The sequence below is a fragment of the Otolemur garnettii genome, unplaced genomic scaffold, assembly GCF_000181295.1.
Source record: "Otolemur garnettii isolate 467f Iridium unplaced genomic scaffold, OtoGar3 scaffold00010, whole genome shotgun sequence".
Taxonomy (NCBI): domain Eukaryota; kingdom Metazoa; phylum Chordata; class Mammalia; order Primates; family Galagidae; genus Otolemur; species Otolemur garnettii.
Genome location: NW_003852405.1, coordinates 9,805,291 through 9,826,996, shown reverse-complemented (window position 1 = coordinate 9,826,996; position 21,706 = coordinate 9,805,291). Strand labels below are relative to the sequence as shown.

General features: G+C 37.9%; 1 protein-coding gene across 1 annotated transcript in view; it reads left to right on the top strand.

Moving 5' to 3' along the window:
• AGL (amylo-alpha-1, 6-glucosidase, 4-alpha-glucanotransferase) overlaps window positions 1–21,496 on the top strand; it is a 76,312-nt gene extending 54,816 nt beyond the window's left edge. The window contains exons 28-34 of the mRNA XM_003784122.2: window positions 3,983–4,118; window positions 4,728–4,840; window positions 5,496–5,707; window positions 7,185–7,282; window positions 9,654–9,741; window positions 9,857–9,990; window positions 21,056–21,496. Of these exons, the coding sequence (XP_003784170.1) occupies window positions 3,983–4,118; window positions 4,728–4,840; window positions 5,496–5,707; window positions 7,185–7,282; window positions 9,654–9,741; window positions 9,857–9,990; window positions 21,056–21,173 (899 nt within the window). The 3' untranslated portion in view covers window positions 21,174–21,496. The remainder of the gene's footprint in view (window positions 1–3,982; window positions 4,119–4,727; window positions 4,841–5,495; window positions 5,708–7,184; window positions 7,283–9,653; window positions 9,742–9,856; window positions 9,991–21,055) is intronic.
• Window positions 21,497–21,706: the final 210 nt, after the last annotated feature.

Sequence of the window (21,706 nt, the reverse complement as noted above, 5' to 3'; positions counted from 1 at the left end):
CTCTGGTGACCCCTATTTTACTTTCTTTCTGCCTCGTCCAAACCATTTTTAAGTGCATAATTTCGTAGTGTTAAGTATATCCTCATTGTTAAGCAACAGATCTCTAGAACTTTTTCATCTTGCAAAACAAACTCTGTACCCATTGTACTAGTTCCTCCTCATCTTCCCCATCCCCATCCCCACCCCCACCCCCCTACAACCACCTTTCTACTTTTTGCTGCTATGATTTTGACTCCTTTAGCTACTTCACATGAGTAAAATCATGTAGAATTTGTCTTTTTTGTCACTGAGTTATTTCAGACACATGTCCAGAAGTAGAGTTTCTAGATTGTACGGTAATTCTCGTTCTTTGAGGAACCTCTGTGGTATTTACCATAATGGCTGCACTATTTACATTCCCACCGACAGTGCATAAGGGTTCTCATTTTTTTTTCATCCTCTTCAATATTTGTTATCGTCTGTTCTTTGGATAGTAGCCATCCTGACAAGTGTGAGGTAACATTTCATTATGGTTTTGATTTGCATTTCCTTAGTGATTAACAATGTTTAGATCTTTTTATATGCTTGTTTGTCAGTTATATATCTTTGGAGAATTATCCAAGTTTTTTGGCCATTTTTGTATTGAGTTGTTTGGTTTTTGGTTGTTGGGTTGTAGAAGTTCTTTATAATCTGTGTTTTAACCCCTTATCGTATATATGAGAATTTCATTCCTTTTTAGGGCTGAATAATATTCCGTTATACATTTTGTGTATCCATTTGTCCGTGGATATTGGGCTCCTCATCACCTTTTGGCTATTGTGAATAATGCTCCTATGGACATTGTACAAATATATGAGTCCCCGCTTTCAGTTCTTTTGGGTATACCTAGAAGTAGAATTACTGTATCATATGATAATTCTCTGTTGACCTTTTTGAGGAACTGGCCATTTTGTCACATCCTCCCCAATACTTACTATTTTCTGGGTTTTTTATAGTAGCCATCCCAGTGTGTATTCAGTGGTATCTCATGATTTTGATTTGCATTTCCCTAATGATTAGCATCTTTTCGTGTGTTTATTACTCACATATATTCCTTTGGAGAAATGTCTGTTCACCTCCTTTGCCCATTTTTAAACTGGATTGTTTGGGGGTTTGTTATTGAGTTGTGCGGTTCTTTGTACATAATGGATTTCAGACCTTCACTAAACATGATTTGTGAATATTTTCTTTCGTACTGTGGCTTGTCTTCTCGTTGTCTTGAGAGTGTCCTTTGATATAAACTTTTGATGAAATCCAGTTTATCTATTAATTTTGTTGCCTGTGCCTTTTGTGCCATATGTAAGAAATCTTTGCCAACTGTCATGAAGGTTTTGACCTATATTTTTGTCTAAGAATTATATAGTTTTAGCTCTTACATTTAGGACTTTGATCCATTTGGACTTAATTTTTATATACACAACCTCATCTTTTTTTGCATATAGATACCCGGTTTTTCTAGCACTTTTTGCTGAGAAGATGGTCCTTTGCCCCACTGAATGGACTTGGCACCCTTGTCAAAAAACATTTGACTATATATACAATAGTTTGTTTCTGGACTCTCTGTTCTATTCCATTGATCTATCTGTCTATCTTTATGACAGAACCAAACTGTTTTGATTATTGTACCTTTGTAGCAAGTTTTTTTTTTTTTTTTTGAGACAGAGCCTCAAGCTGTCCCCCTGGGTAGAGTGCCATGGCTTCACTGCTCACAGCAACCTCCAACTCCTGTTGCAGCCATTATTGTTGTTTGGCGGGTCCGGGCTGGGTTCGACCCCGCCACCTTAGGTGTATGTGGCTGGCGCCCTAGCCGCCTGAGCCACAGGCGCCGAGCCTGTAGCAAGTTTTGAAATGAGGAAATGTAAGTCTTCCAACTTTGTTCTTTTTAAAGATGTTTGGCTATTCGAGGTCTCTGGAGATTCTGTATGAATTTTAAGGTGGGTTTTTCTTTCTCTGTAAAATATCATTGCTCTTTGAAACCTTTTTATAGTAGTCTCCTTAAAATTTTTTTTTTTTTCACTTGAGACTGAGTCTCGCTATGCCACTCTTGGGAGAGTGTTGTAGCATCTCAGCTCATAGCAACCTCAAACTCCTAGGCTTAAGCGATTCTCTTGTCTCAGCCTCCCAGTAGCTGGGACTACAGATGCCTGCCACCATGCCTGGCTATTTTTGTGTTGCAGTTGGTCCTGGCCGTGTTCAAACCCACCAGCCAGCCTTGGTGTCTGTGTCTGGCACTGTAACCACTGTGCTACAGGTGCCGAGCCAGTTTCCTTAAATTTTTTGAGATATTTTTCAAAGTCTGAGTTATCTTAGTGTTGTCATCTATTTATTGGCTTTTCTCGTTCAAGTTGTGATTTTCCTGGTTCTTAGTATGACAAGTAATTTTCAGGTTTCCTATTTGGATATTAAGAGACTCTGGATCCTATAAAATCTTTCATTTTACCAAGTAGTTATTCTGTTTGGGTTTAACACACAGCTCCCAGCCTAGTTTGGTGGTGGGGGTTCAGTGACGATTTGATATTCAGCAATTTATTCTAGTCTGCTTCATTTATGGGCCATCTGGAGGCCACTTGGAAAACCTGGGTGGTATTCCACACTGTAGTTCACGTCTCAAAATAGTTAGAGTATTAATTCTCACCTATTTTACATGCGGATTGGTCAGGGGACTTCCTGTGCAGCCCTCTCCAGTTCCCCCCTCTCTGGGTATTCTTGGAAATCTCTAGTTAAAAGGGTGAGGGATACCTCTGTCACTCCTGGGCAGGGAATGGAGGTTCAGACTTTCCACTCACTGTTCTGAATCACCTGGTCTTACTCTTGTACCTGCTCTCGCCTGGGTAGGGATAAAAGTCCATATTCCCCAGTCTCTGCTAACACCACATCAGCAGGAGAGGGAAGCACCACACTGCCCTAGGACCCCCTGCTACTGCTCGGTTGGGGTAGTTCGGACTTCCCACTTGGTCTCTTCTAGCACCAAACCAGTACAAGAGGGGAGCACTGTCTTGCACCATCAGCTGCCACCAGATTGGGGGATAGGAGTCCAAGCAAGAGTAGACATGGATGGTGTTCGGCTGAAATAGGGTGGCTGTTATCACAGAGGCTTTGTCTGGTTGGTGCACTCCTTTCCTTTCCCAGTAAGTAGGCTTTTCCTGGAGCTTTTTGTCAAAACCTGGTGGAGGGTGGAGGTTGCTTTTCCAGGGCAACATCTAATCCAGACTTGTATATATGGAGAATAAAAAGGAAACCCAGGGAACTCCCAAGCTGTCTTTCCTCAAGTCTTGATATTTCTAGCCAATCTGCCTTCATCTTTACACTTCTGGAATCCTCTTCGGGTAGTCTGTTGTATTACACTCAGGGACTTCTGTTGCACTTAGGAATAACTGGGAGAAATGAGTCTTCTCCCTTTGTCCATAACCAGAAGTTTTTGTACTTTCTGTGTGTGTGTGTGTTTGCATATGTGTAAATTACCTCTATATCATATAGTTCATATTCAGTGTACTGTAACATAATATGTATACTATATATTATGAATTTATGTTTTAAAATCCTACACAAATATACTAGACCTAGCCGTATATACATACATTGTGATACATATTAGTATTATCTATAACTAAACTTTATTAAAAAAGGTATCTTTTCTACTCTGTCATCCTGTTTTGGAAATTTGATACATGTAAATCCTATTCATTAATTTTAAATGGTATAGAGAGTTTCCCATTATATGAATAAACCACAGTGTTCATCCATTCTTCCACTGAGCAGTTGTTTATTTTTTTGTTAATACAAGCACCATAGCAATAAATAATCCTTGTACACATCTCCATGCCACATAAACAAAGGTTTGTCCAGAGTTTATTGCATTCCTTTAAAGTTTTATAAATGTTCTAAATAAAAATATTTATTCTTATCTATTATATTTACCATATACTTTAAAACATTTTATTTCATACATATTTTAATTTTTTAGGGTTTAATATAACTGCAGGGGTTGATGAAGAAACAGGATTTATTTATGGTGGAAATCGCTTTAATTGTGGCACATGGATGGATAAAATGGGAGAAAGTGACCGAGCTAGAAACAGAGGAATCCCAGCCACACCAAGGTAATATTCATGTTATAGCATTCGTGTAATTACACCCCTTTAAAAAACACATGCTTATGAGAACGTTTATTCTATTAGCCAAGACATCATATTAAATCACAATGTCATCCTCTTCCCACTTTCACTCATCTCTCCCTCTCCCTCATTTATACAGAGCTCTGTGTTCTCTCCTGGAAGTTCTCATGGGTAGAGTTGATTCTCTATAAACACGTAGTAAGCGTCATAGTTTGCAGTAGCCTCAACCTCCTCAGCTTAAGTGATCATTTTTGCCTCAGCCGCCCAAGTATGTGCGACTACAGGCACACACCAGGACACCCAGCTAATTTTTGCATTGTTAGTAGATATGGGGGTCTCACTCTTGCTCAGGCTGGTGTCAAACTCCTGACCTCAAGCAGTCTTCCCCCTCAGCCTTCCAGATACCAGGATTACAGGTGTGAACCACTGTACCCGGACTGGTACAATATGCATTCTTATAAAATGAGGGTGATTTTGAGAGAATGTTGTTTTTGTTATATAATAGTTACATGATTCATCAAAATTGTTTACTGAATTCACTCTAATGCGTAAATGACTCTAACTTAGAGAATAAAATTTATTTTTTAATTATAGAGATGGGTCTGCTGTGGAAATTGTGGGCCTGAGTAAATCTGCTGTTCGTTGGTTGCTCGAATTATCCAGAAAAAACATTTTCCCTTATCATGAAGTCACAGTTAAAAGACATGGTATGCTGTTCATTTTACTTACAAAGAAACTTCAGATGTCCTGTCTATATTTCCAGCCTATAGAATCATCATTTGATTTAATCAGCTAATATTAGAAATTAAAAGGAAAGAAGAATCATTAATTTACTAATATGAAAAATTGTAACATCTGGTTTCTAACTACATTTTTATAGCAACTTTGAACTGAAATAAGAAAAGCATCATAGCTGTGGCCTGTATTGTACTTTTCTTTTTCCTCAGTATTACTGTGAGCAAATTGTACTTCCATAAGCAGTTTTAAAGTCTCTACATCTCTTTTTTTCTTTATATCTCTTTTCCTAGAATAGTATGAATCACACACATAATTTTAAAATTTTCTAGTTTCCACATTTAAAAGTAAAAAGAAACACATGCAATTAATTATGTTTAACTCAATGTATGTACAACATTATGTCAACACATAATATGAAATGAGTCATGATCTATTTTACATTCTTTTGGGGTACTAAGTCCTTGAAATCTAGTGTATAGTTTACATTTATAGCACATCTCAATTCAACTGTGCTACATTTTAAAAAGTAATTAATTGCCTTCTAGTAGATAAAAATAAGTTAATTAAATATAATTCTTTGGCTGTAACTGGATATGTAAATTGCTTTGAATGTTTATTTTTCAGGAAAACAAGTAACGGTCTCATATGATGAATGGAACAGAAAAATACAAGACAACTTTGAAAAGCTATTTCATGTTTCAGAAGACCCCTCAGATTCAATTGAAAAGCACCCAGATCTGGTTCACAAGCGTGGCATATACAAAGACAGTTACGGCGCTTCCTGTCCCTGGTGTGACTACCAGCTAAGGCCTAATTTTACCATAGCAATGGTCGTGGTACGTGGTTTGTTTGCTAATTTTAAATTTCACAAAATGTTATGATAGACTTTCCTGAGTTGTTTATTCCCATTTGTTTTCAAATTCACATAATGATTTAAAAGTAGCATATTGCTTACTAGCTAGCTTTATATAGTCTTTTCTAATTAACAAAGTATTGAGCATATCACCTTTAACCTATAATGTTACGGTATCAAAAAAAAGAAGATAGTGGATAATAACTAATGAAGTGTTTCCCAATGATTTTTCACGTGATAGAACGCTTAGAAAATGATATTTGTACAGCATGCTGGGCTAAGTTGACGAGGCTGCTTGTACCAGATCTAGCAGCCTCATCTGGCCCGGGCCTCACCCAACTTCCCTGAGAGCTGGGGTGTCTGTATTTGGAAACAGAACCTCAGCACTAGATGGACAGCTCTGAACTAGTGGATTAAAGTGGATACCATAGATTCACATTCTATTTTATTTGTAGTATTACTGTAGTTAGTTCTATCTAGTCAAGAATTCTAGATGCTCTCATTTTTTATCTGTACTTTAACAGTAAACTTCGGCTTGGCGCCTGTGGCTCAAGTGGCTAAGGCACCAGCCACGTACACCCAAGTGATGGGTTCAAATCCAGCCCACCCACCAAACAACAGTGACGGCTGCAACCAAAAAATAGCCCAGTGTTGTGGCAGGCGCCTGTGGTCCCAGCTACTTGGAGCCTGAGGCAGGAGACTTGCTTGAGCCCAGGAGTTGGAGGTTGCTGTGAGCTGTGATGCCATAGCACTCTACCCAGGGGGACAGCTTGAGGCTCTGTCTCAAAAAAAAAAAAAAAAAAAAAAAAAACAGTGAACTTCAAGGGCAATAAAATAGAGAAGGTCTCTGTTTTCCCATGCCGGCCTCACTGTTTTCACATTGTTCAGAGGAACACTGAACACAGAACTATAAATTATGTTAGAATAAAAAATGCAAAAGCACACAAAGGTAGCTTCAGTTCATACACACTTGATTTCATTTAACAGTTAAAATGAATCCAAGATCCTCGGTCAGCAAAGCTTTTGCTCCTTCTTCTCCACATCACAAGTAAATTTACCCTTGTAAGTGACTACTTGTTGACCAAGTTCTTCTGTATCTTATTATGACCCTAGGAGCAAAAAATAGGTACCAGAAATAAGAATTGTAAATCTCCTGAAGAATGAATTAGATAAGTTTAGGTATATTCTGCCTTCACTGTAATTACAGTCACTTCCTATAGAGCTGGGTTGCTTTCTTGAAGTGACCTCTGTGAGCTTTCCTAGCTTCTAAGGCCAAGAACAGTACTTCCAAGTCAGTCTCATAGGATTAGATCTGGTTAGGCGTCTGCACTCACATTCTGACCCACAGTGGATTTTTAAATAATTTTATTTTTTTCCAAGTTTATGAATAGTTTGTGTGGATGGGAACTAATTCTTCTGTGACCTGAAACATTTGTATATTTGTTTTTGACATTCATTAGGCCCCTGAGCTCTTTACTGTAGAAAAAGCCTGGAAAGCTTTGGAGATTGCAGAGAAAAAATTGCTTGGTCCCCTTGGTATGAAAACTTTAGATCCAGAGTAAGTTGGAGTATTAAGTATTAAGAATGTTGTTAAAATTATACTGAATCCAAATACATTGACATCAACCATAATTTTTTTGTTTACCAATAACATCTCTAAAATTGCATCACACTGGCTCAGCCCCCATAGCTCAAGCTGCTAAGGCGCCAGCCACATACACCAGAGCTGGCAGGTTCAGCTCAGGACTGCCAAACAACAATGACAACTATGACCAAAAAAAAAAAATAGCCTGGCGTTGTGGTGGGTGCCTGTAATCCTAGCTACTTGGGAGGCTGAGGCAAGAGAATTGCTTAAGGCCAAGAGTTGGAGGTTGCTGTGAACTGTGATGCCACAGCGCTCTACTGAGAGCAACAGTTTAAGGCTCTGTCTCCCTCACCCTGCCCCCTAAAAATTGCATGAAACTGAGTTTTTAAAAACAACTTCTGTATCTTCATGAAGTGTCAGTATTCAAAATGCTTTTAGCTTGTTCTGTATTTAATAATCAATGAAAATGTTTTACATTTATAAAACCAGTATGTCATTAATATTTTCTCATACCTATTTCTTCTGATTATAAAAGTAATACATGATAATTGTATACATCGCATAGTACAGATTTATGTTTTCTTTTAAAAAGTAAGAGTTTTTAACATCTCTTCATCTGTAGATAAGCATTGTTACTTATTATCTTGCCTACTGCCCAGTCTTTTTTTTTTTTTTTGAGACAGATACTCACTGTGTCACCCTCAGTAGAGTGCTGTGGCATCACAGCTCACAGCAACCTCAAACTCTTGGGCTTAAGTGATTCTCTTGCCTCAGCCTTCCAAGTAGCTGGGACTACAGGCGCCCACTATAACACTGGCTATTTTTGGTTGTTATTGTTGTCATTGTTGTCTAGCAAGCCGGGGCTGGGTTCGAACCCACTAGCCCCTGTGCATGTGGCCAATGCCCTAACCACTGGGCTACAGGCACCAAGTCCACCCAGTCTTTTATATGCATGTTTGTATAAATTTGGACCGTACATGCTACCTAGGAGAATTTGTAAACTGTTTCTTCTAGCAGTTCCTTCCATATTTCTAAATATGTATATGTAGCTATTTCATTATTTTTTAAAATATTAGGCATTATTTACTTTTCGTAATGACAGGTATTAATTCTGTTCTTACCACCAATCCTCTCCATCTTTTCTATGCAATTATGTGACTTTTTACTTAAATCAGTAAATAATTTTATTTTTACCTTATAAATGTGTTTATGACATATTTCTCATCTTTTCTATCTTCTGTTTTTTCTTGAGTTTTTAATGACCTTTCTGTTTTTCTTCAACTATTTTTCCTTAAAGCTTGATAGTCATCATCAATTTTTTCTGTATCAACACCCCCTCCCCTTTTTAGCCTTTTTCTAGTTTACTATGTATATATTTCAGTCTCGAGATGCAAAATTTTGTATATTATTCTTATCTACATTCTCAGGTGTTCCCCACATTTGCAAGAGGAGTTAAGAACCACTGGTCAGGCTCAGCGCCCATAGCTAGGTGGTTAGGGCACCAGCCACATACACTGAGGCTGGCAGGTTCATACCCCACCGGGCCTATTAAACAACAATGACAACTACAACAAAAAAAATAGCTGGGCATTGTGGCATGCACCTGTAGTCAAAGCTACTTGATAGGCAGAAGTAAGAGAATCACTTAAGCCCAAGAGTTGAGGTTGCTGTGAGCTGTGACAGCACAGCACTCTACTGAGGGCAAAGTAGTGAAACTCTGTCTTAAAAAAAAAAAAAAAAAGAACCACTGGTCAAAACTAAAACCTACAGATAAGCTTATTCATGCAGCCAGTTCTACTTCACTAAAAAAAAAATGAAATAAAGAAAGTATCAATTTAAGTAAATGGTGTATAGCTAATTGTCTTGTATTACCATTGTAATAAGTTTGTAAGCATATTACAAATTCTCTGTATTATAGCAATGTGTATATCAAAGTTGCTGCTTATAATCTGATAATATGCCAATTTTAATTTTAAAATAACTGTGGAGAAGCATGTTCATTAATTCAAATTATCCTATGTATATTTTAATTATTATACATATATTCAAGATCTAGTGAAATAGTTGACTTTAAACCAACCAATATTTAGTAGCTGGCTAACTCCTTGAAAGCAAAATACCTGATTATTTTATGTTTTTTGCATTACACAGTATTTGTTAATCATTCTGTGATACATTGTTAAAGTCCTCCGAACTCAGTATATATTAGTTGAAGGTTAAAAGGATCATGGACTAATGCCATGCTTATTCTGTAGATTGGATGGCAAAATAATTTAATTATTTCTCTTATCTTTCTATGTAATGTCTGATCTTTTATTTGACTTAAATTTCAATCGTTTTTCAGTGATATGGTTTACTGTGGAGTTTATGACAACGCCTTAGACGATGACAACTATAATCTTGCTAAAGGTTTCAATTATCACCAAGGACCTGTAAGAATTTAATTTCTTCTAAGAAATTAAACTAAGTTTTTAGTTTAAATTATTTTTCTAGTAAGTTTGGATATTCATAGTTTTTTTTTATCTTTTCTTTTAAATCTTTTTTTAGGAGTGGCTGTGGCCTGTTGGGTATTTTCTTCGTGCAAAATTATATTTTTCCCGAATGATGGGTCCAGAAACTAGTGCAAAGACTATATTTTTGGTTAAAAATGTTCTTTCTCGACATTATGTTCATCTTGAGAGGTAAGTCATTGGGGGCATGTAATTAATTTATTAGATATTAGATAAATAAAATGTCCTTAAAATTTGTTTTTGTATCCCCTAGATATCTCAGGTATCCCAGTAAAATTTGGAACCTGTAATCTTTAACATAAGTTCTATCATATAATTTTCACCTTCCCTTATTATTTTAGGTTATTTTAAGTTGAGGAGTTGATACTGTATTAAAATAGTTTTTGATTTTTCTTTTTTTCTTTTTCTTTTTTTTTTTTTAGAGACAGAGTCTCACTTTGTTACCCTCATTAGAATGCTGTGCTGTCACAGCTCACAGCAACCTCCAGCTCTGGGGCTTAGGCAATTTTCTTGCTTCAACCTCCGAAGTAGCTGGAACCACAGGCACCCACCACAGCGTCTGGCTATTTTTTGTTGTTGTTGTTGCATTTTGGCTAAAGCCGGGTTTGAACCCGCCACCCTTGGTATATGGGGCCAGTGCCCTACTCACTGAGCCACAGGAGCTGACCCAGTTTTTGATGTTTCAAACTTAGTTCATATTTTTGGATATGGGTTAGCAGAGGATAGATACTAAAATTAAAAGCATTTTTCTTTTTTTTTTTTTGAGACAGAGTCTCACTATGTCTCCCTCGGTAGAATGCCTTGGCATCACAGCTCACAGCAACCTCCAACTCTTGGGCTTGAGCGATTCTCTTGCCTCAGCCTCCAGAGCAGCTGGGACTCCAGGCACCCACTGCAACGCCTGGCTATTTTTTGTTGCAGTTATCACTGCTGTTTTAGCTGGCTGGGGTCAGGTTCAAACCCGCCACCCTTGGCATATGCCGCCAGTGCCCTACTCACTGAGCACAGGTGCCGCCACTTTTTTTTTTTTTTTTTTTGAGACAGAGTCTTACTATGTCACCCTCAGTAGAGTGTGGTGTCATAGTTCACAACAACCTCAAACTCTTGGGCCTAAGCAATTTTCTTGCCTCAGCCTCCCAAGTAGCTAGGACTTTAGGCACCCGCCACAATGCCCGGCTATTTAAGCTTTTTTTTTTTTTTTTTTTTTGAGATGGAGTCTCACTCTGTCACCCTGGGTAGAATACAATGGCATCATAGCTCACTGCAAACCTTAGACTCTTGAGCTTGCCTCAGCCTCTCCCATGTAGCTGGGACTACAGGAACCCACCACAATGCCCAGCAGTTTTTCTATTTTTAGAAGAGACAGGGTCTCACTCTTGCTCAAGCTGGTCTCAAACTCCTGAGCTCAAGCAATCCACCTATGTCGGCCTCCCAGAGTGCTAGGATTACAGGTGTGACTCACCACACCTGACCTAAAGTATTAAAAATTAAAGTGAAAAAAATATTTTTAATTAAAGAAGAAATTTACTACTCAAACTGGTAAAAGTGATTCATTTTTAAAGCACTCAGGTTGAACCTTTTGAGCTAATTGATTTAAAGATCTATCAAGAAATAATCTGCAAAAATCCATTATTGTTAAAAGGTAAAGTTTTTTTTACTGTTATTTCAAGAACCATTTCTCGCCCCCTATATGTTAATTGTTAAGAGCTCAAGTGTCAGAGTCATCTGTCTTTATAAGATGTTACAAATTCAGTCAAAGACTGTCTTAATTTCTCAAATTCTGGATTATACCTACAAATATCTATGTCTTATTTTTCAGAGTCATTATGCATAAACAGAATAAATTTTGTCTCCTTTCTTGCTGGCACACAGGGGCTCTTATCATTGTGAATGTTGCATTAAAGTTTGTTTCTGTTAACGTAAATGTAGTCATAGAAAACCCAACCTGCCATGAATCTTCTTCCTCATCTACAGATTGAATCTGAATCAATCTGCTGTGAACAGTTGTATATTCTGTTCTTTGTTGCCCCATAGTATTTCTTATTATTTACGTTTATTTACTCTTTCTTCCTTTTTTCCATGAAATGTAAGAATATCTGACACTGCTGGGGTCGTTCCCCCTTTACCTGTGAGCTCATCTTTTCACACCCATTCCCTATTCCATGATCAATCTTGTTTTAGTAATGTCCTCTCTTGATCTTTTCTTCTTAAACTATAAAGATAGTTGTTGGCCCGTTTAAAACTAAGTTCCTTCACACTGTTACTGTCCCAAGCTCTGTCCTGTCATTGTCTTTCTGGCACAGACTTCCCCAGGAGTAGCCTCCTCATTCCTTTTACTTTCTGACCTTGCTTCGTCCTCACCACCTGCAGCCTGGTGAGGCCACTCAACAAGATCCCCTCTGGTTCCAAGGCCCCATAACTTCCTTCCATTTCTCTTCTTTGATCTGCCCATTTATAGGCGAAATGCCTACATGCCTCTGGCCAAAAAAGCCGTTTGAGAGAGAGCAGTGAAAAGACTTTGAGCAGGCATACTTGTGAGAAACTGAGGCAGAATCCCATGTGGCCAGGTTAGTTGCAAGCCTAACATGACCAAGGCTTTGGCTGGAATAGATTGTCTTAAGGACTTAAGGTTGACTTTATAAGGCCAATGAAAAAGCCCTTTGGAAAACTGGCCAGATACCCATTAATAGCTTTTCCTGATCTGTGGTCAGTGATGAAGGTGTCTTGCTGACGGGTCCGGGAATGGAAATGTGCTAGGGGACCTCAAGAGAAGAGGAATTTACCCAATGTGTACAGGGATCTAATGGCACAGATGAAACTTGGGCTCATGAAAGGCTTTTGAGAAGTCCAGCCTGAAAATTCCTCATAAAAGATTCCAGCAAAAACCCCCAACTTAAGGCCTACATGGGAGCAGAGGTTTGCACACAAATTTCTGTATGCCTAAGAAGTTTCTTTATGCCTTGCTTAAAGATTCAAAGTAACAGCCTCCAGATGGCAAGGCCAGCAAGGGCAGGTATTCAATCTACCTTGTTCCTCCATGGCCTCAGGCTTCATCAGATAAGAACAAAGAAAGTAATGGCTGACAACATGTTCTCCATTAAGTTATGTTAAATTGGGTTATGTTGCAAGGGTTGTGTCAAAAGGTTCATGTTGAGTGGATTATCGGAAGCTAATCTGGAGGTAGTCACATGATGTTTAAATGGATCAATGAGATCATAGCTGTATTGTGCACATGTACAAAATTCCCTATATAAACCAATTGCAAATAAAGAAGCTGGCCATTTTGCCTCAGCGAGCAGATGGTCACCTTTATTTAAAACACAATTTCAATAAGCGTGCTTATTCTCTGTGACATCACTTTTCTGTGAGACCCTTAGAGCAACATTCTGGCACAGCAAGCAGTGTCTTAGACATAGGCCCTAACACCAACACCCATTGTATTTGGTATTTTTGGTTTCTCCTTTTGAAACCAAAACTTTGTACTGTCTATAGCATTAGGTTGCACTTATTGACCTAGTAATAGTAGCAACTACAATAAAAATAATACTTATTGACATTGTTCCAGGCATTGTTCAAAAGTATGCATATAAAATCCCTCATTTAATCTAAACAGCTATATAAAAATCATTACTATTTTTATTATCCTGTTAGTGTTATTATCCACATGACCATGGAGAAGTTTCTTTTCTAATCCTCAGTTTTCTCATCTGTATAATGGATGAGCTAGCATTGTTTGGTGATTAATATATTAATGCATGTAACATGGGCAAGATTCTAACACAGATATGAGTTAGCATTAGTTATCTAAGAAGGTTGAGTACACTGTACCAAGTCAAATGGCAAGTAATCTGGTGGAGCTTTTAACTAAACTCCAGGCATTCTGAGTCCCCAGGCTGTGTTCTTTCTATTGTTTTTCTGGCTTATCTCCCTAGCCTCTAAATATATTCATCCTCCAAAACTCTGTCCTTGATATTCTTTGTTTTCTATTCTATATTTCTCCCTTTACATTTTATCTAATTTCATGTCTTCCTTTATTAAGATAATTTTAGATTCTTTCACGAACTTCAGTTCTGCTTTTTAACAACCCCGTGAACCTCTGACCTTAATGTCCTTCTGCCATCACTCATCTTTCCACATATTTTTTTCTCACTATGGTTTCCATTTTTGTTATAATATTGCCATTATTAACGTTCTCCAAGCTCAGACATCGCAGGTGCTTTATAATCTTTCTTCATATCCTCCTCAGAACATCTAGATGAATCATCAAGACTTGATTCTTTCACCACAGTGTTCTGAGAGCTCTCACCTTTTTCCTTCTGTTCCCTGTTTGTAAGTCAGAATCTTTCTCTGGAGGAGGCGGTAGCCTCATGCTTCAATGTCTTCTCTGTCCACCTGGTCATATTAACCCAAGTCAGATTAATTTTGTTAACATATACTTCTTGCACTTTTAACCTTGTATTTAGAAATCTTCAGTAATTCCCCATTTACTTACAAGAGTGAAATCCACACACCTTAGTTTCCAATCTTTTCTCAAATTACCTTTCCATTTTTATTTCTTCCTGTCTCCTATATGCTACTTTTGATATTATAGTAGCTTCAAGTGTGGACTGCAGGTTCAGATTAGATTTTAAATTCAGTTCTTGGTACTTATTTTACATATGACTTTAAGAAAATTATCTAACCTCTCTGAAATAAATTTCATCATCTGTGAAATGAGAATAATATTGTCTCATTAGTTGCTCATGTAATCTCAAGATTATATGAGAAGATAAATTAAAAAATAATTGTAATAACTGCTTTTGTCTGAAGTGAATCATTCTTCTTTTAATTATGTGTATACGCTGGTTTCTCTTCAAACCACTTAAATCTTTCCCCTTTTAATTATGTGTACAATCTGTAGTAATGTCCACCACTCTCATTTTTCATATTGGTAATTTGTATTTTTCTCCTTTTTTCTCTGATCTGTTTGGTTAGAACTTTATCAATTTTATGGATCTTCTTTAAAAAACAGCTTTTGGTTTCATTGAGTTTTCTTTACTGTTTTTCTCTTTTCTCATCATTGGTGTTTACTTACCCTTTATAATTCTTTCTTCTGCTTTAAGTTTAATTTGTTCTTCTTTTTCTAGTTTCTTAAGGTGGAAATTGAGGTTATTCATTTAATACCTTTCTCTTTTTTTTTTTTTTTTTGAGACAGCACCTCAAGCTGTTGCCCTGGGTAGAATGCCATGGCATCACAGCTCACAGCAACCTCCAACTCCTGGGTTTAAGCGATTCTCCTGCCTCTGCCTCTCAAGTAGCTGGGACTACAGGCACCCGCCACAATGCCCAGCTATTTTTTGGTTGCAGCCATCATTGTTTGGCAGGCCAGGGCTGGATTTGAACCCACCAGCTCAGGTGTATGTAGCTGGCACCTTAGCAGCTTGAGCCACAGGCACCGAGCCCCTTTCTTTTCTAATATAGGTGCTTTGTGCTTCAAGTTCCTGACTAAGTACTAAATTGGTAGCATCCCACAAATTCTGATATGTTGTATACTTATTTTCATTCAGCTGGAAACACTGGCTTCACTTTTTATTTCTTCTTTAACCAATGGGTTAGAAAAGTGTTATTTAGTTTTCAGATATCTATGAATTTTTCAGAGACTTTCTGTTAATGTTTTCACAATTAGCTCCGTTATTTTATGACTCTGATCCTTCTAAACTTACGGGTAGTTGTTTTATGGCTCAGAATGTGTTCTGTCTGGATAACTAATCTGTTTGCAATTGAAAAGAATGTGTGTTCTGTTGTCATTGGGTGAAGTATTCCATAAATGTCAGTTGGGTCAAGTTGATTTAGTGTTATTCAAATTCCTTATAAATTTTCTGCCTACTTCTTCTATGAATTATAGATGGAGGAGTATTGAAGTCTCCCGCTATAACTGTCTTTATCTCTATGTAGTTTTTTCAGCTTTTGTCTCATGTATTTTGAAATCCTACTATTAGGTGTATAAACACAGAGCATTATGTTCTCTTAATGAATTGACCCCTTTATTGATATAAATTGGCCTTCCTTATCACTGGTAATATTTCTCTGCTCCAAAATCTACTGTGCTTGGTATTAATACAGTCACTCCAGATTTCGATTAGTTGTTACCGCAGTATCTATTTTCCATCCTTTTATTTTTTTACCTATTTGTGTCTTTGTATTTAAAGTGGGTTTCTTATACATAGCAGCATGTAATTGAGTCTTGCTCTCTTCTGTAGCCTGACAATCTCTGTCCTTGGGACATTTAGACCATTTACAATTAATGTAATTATTGACATGGTTCAGTTTAAACTTGTTTGTTTTCTGTATATCCTGTCTGTGTTTTGTTAACTTTTTTCTCTTTTTGTGCTTCCCTTGAATTGAATACTTTTTGCTCTATTTTATCTTGTTTCTTGGCCAATTCTTATTTTGCTTTTTTAAGGTTGCTTTAGGTTTATAGTATACATGTTTAACTTATATTTTACCTTTAAGTAATGTACCAGTTCAAGCATAGTACAAGAACCTTCAAATAGTATAGTTCTATTTCTCCCCTTTGGGCCTTTGTGCTATTATAGTCATCCATTTTGCTTTTACATATGTTATAACACCCACACTACAGTCTTACTATTTTTGTTTAAAAGCACAGTTATCATTTAAGGATATTTAAATAATACAGAAAAAAAGGCTTATGCAGTCGCTTACATAGTTGCCATTTCCAGTGCTCTTTATGTCTTTGTGATTATCCATATTTCCATCTGGTATCATTTTACTTCTGCCTGAGTATGAATTTTTTCAACCCTTGTAAGTATGAAAAGTTTTTATTTTGTTTTCATTTTAAGATAATTTCACTGTGTATGGAATTCAAAGTTGACAAGTTTTTTCCTTCTGTACTTTAAAGTTGTTGCATTCTTTTGACAAGAAATCTGCTGTCATTTTTACGCCTAATCTGCCATTAATCCCATCCAGTATGTTTTTCATTTCACACATTGTAGTTTTCATTTGTTGAAGTCTTATTTGGGTCCTTTCATATCTTCCATATTTCTGCTGAATAATTAGGACATATGGAATATAGTTACAGTTAACTATTTTGATGTCCTTTATCTGCTAATTCATTTCTGGATTAGTTTTTCTTATGCTTATTCTATTTATTATGGGTCATATTTTCCTACTTCTTTGTCTAGTAGTTTTTTGTTTTGGGGGGGATTTTTTGTAGAGACAGAGTCTCACTCTATCACCCTCAGTAGAGTGCTGTGGTGTTACACAGCTCACAGCAACCTCCAACTCCTGGGCTTAGGCAATTCTCTTACCTTAGCCTCTAGAGTAGCTGGGACTACAGGCGCCCGCCACAACGCCTGGCAATTTTTTTTTTTTTTTTGGCTGGTTTTGACCCTGCCACTCTCCATATATGGGGCCATCGACCTACCCACTGAGCCACAAGTGCTGCCCTGCCTAGTAGTTTCTTTATTAGATTCCAGGTGTGAATTTTACCTTGTTGAATACTGGATTTTTTTGCATTTCTATAAATACCCTTGAGCTCTGTTTTAGAATGCAGTTAAACGACCTGGAAACAGTTTGATCCTTTCAGGTCTTGATTTTAAGCTCTGTTAATCGTGAACAGAATGGCATTTAGTCTAGGACTAATTTTTCTCCACTACTGAATTACGACCCATCTGTGTTCTTTATGCTGTATCCCTAAAATTATGAAGTTTTCTTATGCATACCATGGAGTACAGCTCAGCCATTTAAAATATCTAGTATCTTTTGTGACAGTCTGGATAGAACTAGAAACCATTCTTCTAAGTGAAACATTACAAGAATGGAGAAACAAACACATGTGCCCAATACCAACTGGAACTAAGCAATCAACACGCAAGTGCACATATGGAAGTAGATCTCAGTGAAGGTCAGGCTGGGGGAGGGAAAGGGGGTGCACCTGTTGGGTGCAGCGCACACTATCTGGATAAGGCACACTGAACAAAAATAAAGGACGTCAATAAAACACATGTACCCTACTATTCTGAAAATTGTTTAAAGTTATGAAGTTTTCAGATCTGGTGGGAACAAGCAAATGTCAAATACTACATCTCGTCTAATCATTTTGGGTGGTTCTGTTTTCATCCTTGAGTAGTTTTCTCTCATGAATTTTCTAATCGGTACTCTACAGATACTTGAGTGGGACTCTGGGAGTTCTTCAGAATTCTTAGCACAGCTCCCTCCTCTCTAGAACTCTGTCCTGCAAACTGTCCCTGCATTAGTCTTCCTGGAGTCTTAGTTCAACTCAAGAAGGCTGTACCTGTGTTGTCCTCCCTGTACCAAACCCTGGAAGCTCTCTCAAGGCAGGGATGTGTCGCTTGCTTCATTTGTTTCTCATTTTCAGAGATCGCTGTTCCTTGTTGCCAGTCTAATATCTTGGAAATTATTGCTTCCTATCTTGGTCAAGTCTTTTTGTTTTTTGTTACTGTTTTTAAGAAAAAGGTTCTTGCTGTGTCATCCAGGCTAGAGTGAAGTGGCTCAATCATAGCTCACTGCCTCAAACTGTCCTCCCACCTGAGCCTCCCAAAGCTGGGACTACAGGAGTACCTCTGTCACCCATGGTAGAGTGCTGTGGCATCACAGCTAACAGCAACCTCCAGCTCTTGGGCTTAGGTGATTCTCTTGCCTCAGCCTCCTGAGTAGCTGGGACTACAGGTGCCCACCACAACACCTGGCTATTTTTTTTGTTGCAGTTTGGCTGGGGCTGGGTTTGAACCCACCACCCTTGGTATATGGGGCCAGGCCTTACTCACTGAGCCACAGGCACCGCCCTCCAGCTAATATTTTTATTTTGTAGAGACAAGGTCTTAGTGTGTTGCGCTGGCTGGTCTTGAACTCCTGGCCTCAAGTGATCCTCCCACCTCAGTCTTACAGAGTGCTGGGATTACAGGCAGGAGCTACCACACCCAGCCTGTGTAGTTGTTTGTAACCAAACAACAAATCAGACAGGAAGGAAAGTCTGTCCACACTACTTCCTATTTTGCACATATGGAAGTCTTTCCCTGCTTTCTGGCTCAGCAGGACATTCTAGGTTCATCATTATGACAGCCCTAGAATTGGGCAATTCTTTAAGGAGCCCTGGTTCTTTATAGTGACAAATATTATTAAGAAGCCAGATGTGGGCACTTGGCATGCTCTATGCCCCCCGTAGGTAGAGCTAAGGAATATGTATGTATAATAGATGCACACAGACATACGAGTACACGTGCACTTATCTTCATCTGTCGTGAAAACCTGAATTCACACCAGTTCCAATCTGTTCCTCAGTGTTTAATTCTATTTTTCTCCCTTTCCATATTGCAATTCTCTTTTCTAAAGTTGAGTAACCTACTTCCCACCACTCCATACAGTCTGCTCAACCCATTTGGACCTAATGCCCCACACTAGGCCGCCTCTCTGCGGGTGGATACCCTCCTTGTGCCCCTGGGCTCTGATTGCCTACTCTGTACCACCCTCCCCCTGCGGTTGGTGTGAACTCCCCCGTCGTGCCTCTTGGGCTCTGACATCCGCTCCATGCTACCTGTCCCTTTTCCCTCCTCCCCTCTGCAGCTGTGGTGACCCACCTTGCTCTGCCCCACCTAATAGCTTTAGGAATGGAAAAGTCCTTACATCTGTATGGCCATGTCTCAGTGTGTAAATCTAATTATAAGAAGCATGTCAGTGGGTTTATAACCTTGTTTTGTTCCTTAGTTCTGGTAGTACATTAGTTTGCTGGGGTTGCCATGACAGAGCACCACAAACTGAGTGACTTAAACAATGAAAGTCATTAAACAACAGAATATGGTCTAACAGTTCTGAGGTCGGAAATCTGAAATTAAGGCAGAAGCAGGGCCATTTTCCCCCTGAAGGCACTAGGGCAAGATCTCTTCCAGCCCTCTCTCCTCACCGCTGGTAGTTCTATGGCTTGTGGCAACAAAATTCCAGCCTTCACATGGCACCCTGTATGCATGTCTATGTCTAGATTTGTCCCATTTATAAGAACTCTGTTATATTGGATTAGGGCCACCTTCCTCCAGTATGACCTTATCTTAACATTACATCCACGGTGACCTAGGTCCAGATAGGTTCCCTTTCTGAGTCTGGGGTTAGGGCTTCAACATATGAATTCGGGGGTGGGGGCAGGGGCAAGGCACAGTGGAACACACCTCAACCCATTACAGGGACCCAAGTATCCAACTTCGGTAATTTGGCATTTTACTCTGAAGTAGCCTGAATACTTGGGAACAAAGATTTTCTATGTTTTTTATTTCTCTGTGACAGTCTTTTTTAACATGGTACCACGCTGATGTTATTGTGAGTTATTAACCAAAATCTCTTATATTTACCTAGTAGAATTATCTCTTTCCATTTTTACTATGAAATATTTGGAAACTACAGAAATGTGTATGTAACATAACCCTGAGTTACAAGTACCTTAATAATAAAACAGGTATGTTCTCACAACCCAACTTAAAAAAGAAACATTACAGATTTCTGTATTTTGTGTTTTCTTAAATTCGTATTTCATATTTAAAGGATTACACTGAAGTTAAGAATCTTAAGTCTGATATGCTAATAATGCAGTGTTCTGATAGGAAGACCTGAAACATTAACCTCTGGAAATCTCTGTTACCTCTCTACAAATAGGAATAATTATGTTACTGACCTTACAGGGTCACTGGAAACATTCAGTGTGATAATGTAGATAAAGCACTTAGTATTAGAACATAATGAGTACATAATAAATGCTAAGTTTATTCAGTAGAATGAGAAATCAGTTGGCTTTTTTTTTCAAGTTGAAAGTTCTCTGAAATGGCTTTTTTTTCTGATTATAGTTCTTCGTGTTTCTTCATAGCTTTGTTTAGTTACACAGTTTTATAAAATCCCACCTAATATATCTACATAATTACAATTTGAATCTCATAAACTTACTCCAGAAGGAATAAAATTATGCCTGAGAGGGTATCTGTCTCTATATTTATATATTGCTTGTAATGGTGGTTTCTTCTCTGTTTTTAATACATAAATGGATTCCTTTGTATTTGAAAGTCTTAAATCCTAAAGATGAAATATAAAAGACTAAGTTCAGTCTAAATTCTTTATATGTACATCTGGTGAATATTGTTTTATTTTGTAGCAAATGACTATATGATTGTCATCTATACGAGATAGGTCTTGCCTATTTTGTTAATATGTCTCATAAAATGTCTTTTCTTTCTTTCAGATCCCCTTGGAAAGGACTTCCAGAACTGACCAATGAGAATGGCCAGTACTGTCCTTTCAGCTGTGAAACACAAGCCTGGTCAATTGCTACTGTTCTTGAGACACTTTATGATTTATAATTGGTTCATGGATATTTATTAAGTATGCAGTCGCTTATGGAATACAAGGTCATAAGATAATACAAATGCCTTATATACACAGACTCAAGTCATCTTAAAAATCTCATTTATTATAATATCGATGCCCAATTAGGTAAGATTATGAAAGCATTGATTTTTTGGTTTTTTGAGGGTTTTTCAAAAATGTACAGAGGTAGCTTTCCATTAGAATCAAGAAGACACATTATAATTACCAATGGAAGGTTTCCTTTTGAGTTCAGTAAATATTCTAAAATGCCTAGAAATGAATTTGAAAAGGAGCCATCACCTAATCTATTTGTACATAGATGAAAGTAAAATACGGCAGTGGAATGGAGAAATGGAAAGGTATCTTTCAGGGTGTACCGCCTGTGGCCCGTGGGCCTCATGCAAACTAGGGAGGCCTATTTTGCTTATCTGTGGTATCAGATATTGCAAAAATTATGCACAGACCTTTTCTTTCTGCTTATTCGCTTTCTTTTAAAATGTGTGGCCCAAGAAAATGCTGCTGCTTC